This window comes from Ursus maritimus, unplaced genomic scaffold (genome assembly GCF_017311325.1).
Source record: "Ursus maritimus isolate PB19 unplaced genomic scaffold, ASM1731132v1 scaffold_17, whole genome shotgun sequence".
NCBI lineage: Eukaryota > Metazoa > Chordata > Mammalia > Carnivora > Ursidae > Ursus > Ursus maritimus.
In genome coordinates, this window is record NW_024424119.1 from 58,998,489 (window position 1) to 59,002,696 (window position 4,208).

The window sequence follows — 4,208 nt, forward strand, 5'->3', positions numbered from 1 at the left end:
CCAGGGAAGATGGGAGAGGAGGCTCCTGGGGAAGGTGGGGGTTGGGACCGGAGGGATACGGGCGTGGTTCGTGCTCGGCTGCCTCCTGTCTGGACAGAAGAGGCCCATCTCCAACCTAAAGTTGGTCTCCACCAGGCAGATGGAGCTTGGAAAATAAAAGCATGGTTCATGGTTCGTACCATGTTTTTTCACTTTGGAAAGTAAAGCATCCTCCAGCCTGAGGACTGTGCTGCTCTGGGCTGGAGCAAGGCTGGAGTGAGGGCCCGGCCTGGGTGGGGGTGACACTTCGTGTCTAGAAACAGCAAGCGTCCAGTTAATTGGTCGATCAAGGGAGAAATCTGCTTACAAAACAAGGCTTGCTGGGCGGCCACCAGGCTGGCAGCCCTGTGTCCAAGGAGGAGCGGACACGGACAGGAGCCGCTGGAGTCTCTCTGCCCCTGAGGGAGGGGTGCAGGGTGGGGCGCTCCGTAGAAAGGAGCCCTCTTTGAGGTCCTCATCCTGTCCCCCGCTGCTGCTGCTGCTGCTGCTGCTGCTGCTGCTGCTGCCGCCGGCGGCACCTGCTTCCCGCAGAGGTCCAGGACTTCGGGAAAGGACAGGAGTGCCGCTCCAGGCCACCCAGCCAGGGGCAGCACTGCTGCCCACACCCCCCACGTCCGGTGCTCTGTGGAGCTGGGGGCCTCAGTCAGAACTGGCCATGATCGACCTCGTCCAGCCAGGAGGCGGGGCTGGCAGGGAAGTCAGGGTAGCCCCCACTGCTCCCTGTGGACAGGTCGGAGCTGGGTCCGTTTCCTGCCAGCACCCTCATGGACGGGGGCCCACCTGGGGCCCCCGTGGGCACCAGGCCCAAGCCAGCATCCGGGTATACTAAGCTGGAGAGAAGGGGCTGGGGGCCAGGGAGGCTCTGCAGGGCAGCTGGCGATGGAGGGACACCGTAGGGGCTGCCGGGGCGCAGCTCGCGGTACTGCTCCGGGCCGGCCAGGCCTCCGTGCTCCAGTGGGAAGCTGCTTGGGGCTCCCGTGGGCCTGCCCAAGGCCGGGGTGGGCTCCCCCAGGCTGCTGTAGAGGCCGTTGGCAGGGCCCATTTCGGCCATGGTTGGTTCATCTGTAGTGAAAGCAGACGGCGCTGCTCAGGGCCCGCCCCCTCCGCCCCCTGCCCCCAGTGCCCCTCCTTCAGGGGTGACCTGCCCCGCCGGCAAGCCCAGGCTCTCCTGCTCTTAGAACTGTGGTGCCCTCTGCCTCTGTGCTTGCTGGGCTTGTCCAGCTCAGCCCCACCTGCTGTCTGCGGAATGGTGGGACCGCCAGCGGGCGGGATCAGGGCGAGAACAGGCTGCTCAGGGCCTAGGGTTGTAGGATAATCCCCAAGGCTGCCTTGAGCAGGGTGGCCAGCGCTCCCATTTTGTAGACAAGTTAACTGAGGCTCTGAGCCGCACAGTTAGTAGTCTAACTAAGGTCACAACGCAGCCAAACAGAGTCTCTTGCACAAATTGTCTGAGGAAGTATAGGGTCTCCCTGGTACCAGGGAATGGGATAATCAGATCCCACAGAGAGGGGAGGACTCCCCACCCCACTCCAAACAGCCAGGACTTATCACTTACCCCAAAACTGTGCTGCCCACTTTCCTAAAAATCATGGCAAGGGCCAGGAGCCACAGAGATGGTATGGACCCTTTCCCCACGAGAAAGCTGGCTGAGGGACACATGGGTCGTGGGGGTTGTCCCCCACGCGGGAACAGCTGAGCGCCCTAGGGGCCAGACCGCAGGGCTTGGGGACGGGGACCAGGGTCTACCGACTCCTTTAAAGGAAGACTAAGGCAGCCCTGACTGGGAAATTCACATCTGCAGGCTCCCGGGAGGCTGGGCGCGGAGCTGCGGGACTCCCCGGCTGCGGCCCTCGGCCCTACCGGTGAAGGAGACGTCGGCGTCGCTGTCCTGTCCCTCCTCCTGCACGCTGTCCTTGTCCGACTTGGGGCCGCCGCGGGCGCGCTTCATGCTGCGGAAGTACTGGCCCCAGCGCTGCCGGCCGGCGTCCTTCTTGAGCCTCTTCTCCTTGGCGCGGCGGTTCTGGAACCACACCTGCGGCGGCCGGAGGGACGGAGGGGCGGGTGAGCGGCGCGCGCGCCGGGCGGCGGGGCGCGGGGCCGGGCGCGGGGCGCTGACCTGCACGACGCGCATGTCCAGGCCGGTCTCGGACGAGAGCTGCTCGCGCACGTGGCGCGCCGGCTTGGGCGACGTGTTGTAGGCGCTCTTCAGCGTCTCCAGCTGCTTGGCCGTGATGGTCGTGCGCGGCCGCTTGGCCGTGGCCTCCGCCTCTGCGCCGCGAGGGGTGGGGTGAGGCTGGGCCCCTCCGCCGCCCGCCCCCGCGCTGGACACCGCAGTGAACTCGCGGAGGGGGCGGCTGCGCGGCGGCCCCCTCCCCCCCTCCTCCCGCCTCCGCCCGTGTTCCCCTTTGTTCTAAGGCAGCGGGTAGGGCCGGATCTTCACGGCCAAGGGTTTGGGGCGATAATTCAGACCAGGGGTGATGATCCATACATTTCAGTCCAACCTCCCTGCGCCCCCGATTGAGGAGGCCGCCAAGGCCCCGGAGCCAGGATTCCCCGAAGCCGCTCGGTGGACCGTCCCCACCGGCCCGGTCCCCGCACCCGGCCTGGAGGGCAGGCGCTGAAGTTCGCGCCCCTTATCGAGCGCGCCGCGTTGGGCGCTGGAAGTGAGGATCCCTCGGCGCCCCTCCCGCACGGACCTCAGCCCCATTTTGCAGACGGGGAAGGGAGGGTGGGTGGACTCTCCACTGACCGCGCTGCTTGGCCGTCTCGTAGTCCGCCTTGCACACGAGCCTGCTGTCCTCCATGAGGTAGAACTCGTCCCCCGTGGCCAGCTGCCGCTTGCACACCACGCAGGCGAAGCAGTGCAGGTGGTACACGAAGTCCTGGGCGCGGCGCACCACCTGCGTGGGCGGGATGCCCAGCTGGCACGCGGCGCACTTGGTCCCGAACCGCCTGCGGGACGCACGGGGCGCGGCTCAGCACGGGGTTGGCGGCTCCTTCGCCCGGAGCGGGTTGGAGAGCGATGAGCGCGGATGGCTCAGGGCGGTTCGGGAGGGAGGCTCGCCCCCTGCCCTGCCCCTAGTCCCGGCCGGGCCACCCCAGCAGAGCCGCAGGGAATCCCCAGGAAGGACCCAGAGGCCCTGGGGAGGCGCCTAGCCGCCCTGACCTCTGCGCCGGCTGGGGAAGCTGGATCCATGGGGCAGGTCCCTTAGACCCCAGAGGTCTGTGCCTGGAAAGCACCCCCTCCCCAGTATTAAGACAAAAACAAGAAGGAAATTTAGAGGGAGTAAATCCAATCAAGTTATTCAAATTCAGGATTGTCTTTTTGAACGACTGTTTCCATGATTTGCAAAATTAATTACTTGGAGAGAATTTAGCGTCTGCGCCAGCCAGGCCTGGCCGCCTGAGGAGCCTCCCCCGGCCCGGCCTGGGTGACAGAAGAGGCCAGCCCTGCAGGAGCAGACTGCGCCCCTGCCCTCCCCGCGCCAGCCCCCCGCCTCGCTCACTTGAAGAAATCGTCCTTGCAGTAGACGCTCTCCCCGCGGCTGAAGCAGCGCTCGGCCAGGGGCGCGTGGCAGTCGGTGCACTTGAGGCACTTGCTGTGCCAGTGGCGGTCCAGCGCCTTGAGGATGAAGCGGTCCAGGATGTGCTGGTCGCAGCCGGCGCACAGCGGGATCTCTGCAGGCCAAGGAGCCGCCGAGGTCAGAGGCGCCGCACGGAGCGGGAGTGCCCGAGTCCCCTTCTCGCTCCAGCCCGCAGGGCCCAGGGATGCCAAGGGAGGCCCCCTTCCCTGTACACCCTCCTCCCCAGCTGGCAGGAGTGGCTGCTTGGCTCCCAGGTGTAGGGAGTGCATGCCACTGAAATCCGCAGCCTGACCCACAGTTAAAATTTGGGAACACTGAAATAGTTTTAGAAGTGTGCCCGTGAGAAGGAAGGGGCCCTGGCCATTCCATTCGGCAAGATACCATCAACTGCAAAATGTTCCCAGTGAGCACGAAGGGTGCACGTTGAGCTCAAATGAAAACCCCACCCCAGGGGCTCTCTACCAGCACCTGGAGGCAGGATGCTTGTGGGTTGTGGGGTACCCACCACCCAAACCCCATCATTATTTTACACAATTAAGTATCCTTGCAGCTGGAGATCCCTTGTTGAAGGATGGCCACCCAGCC

The 4,208-nt window shown here is 65.2% G+C and overlaps 2 protein-coding genes across 2 annotated transcripts in view; both read right to left on the reverse strand.

Annotated features, from left to right (window-relative positions):
• LOC103675274 (LIM/homeobox protein Lhx3) overlaps positions 1-108 on the reverse strand; it is a 1,827-nt gene extending 1,719 nt beyond the window's left edge. Inside the window, exon 1 of the mRNA XM_040631370.1 lies at positions 60-108. Within this exon, the coding sequence (XP_040487304.1) occupies positions 60-108 (49 nt within the window). The remainder of the gene's footprint in view (positions 1-59) is intronic.
• A 574-nt stretch (positions 109-682) lies between these two features.
• Positions 683-4,208, reverse strand: part of LOC121103057 (LIM/homeobox protein Lhx3) — a 7,129-nt gene continuing 3,603 nt past the window's right edge. Inside the window, exons 4-6 of the mRNA XM_040631415.1 lie at positions 2,156-2,307; positions 1,900-2,071; positions 683-1,101 (exon numbers count right to left, since the gene is read on the reverse strand). Of these exons, the coding sequence (XP_040487349.1) occupies positions 683-1,101; positions 1,900-2,071; positions 2,156-2,307 (743 nt within the window). The remainder of the gene's footprint in view (positions 1,102-1,899; positions 2,072-2,155; positions 2,308-4,208) is intronic.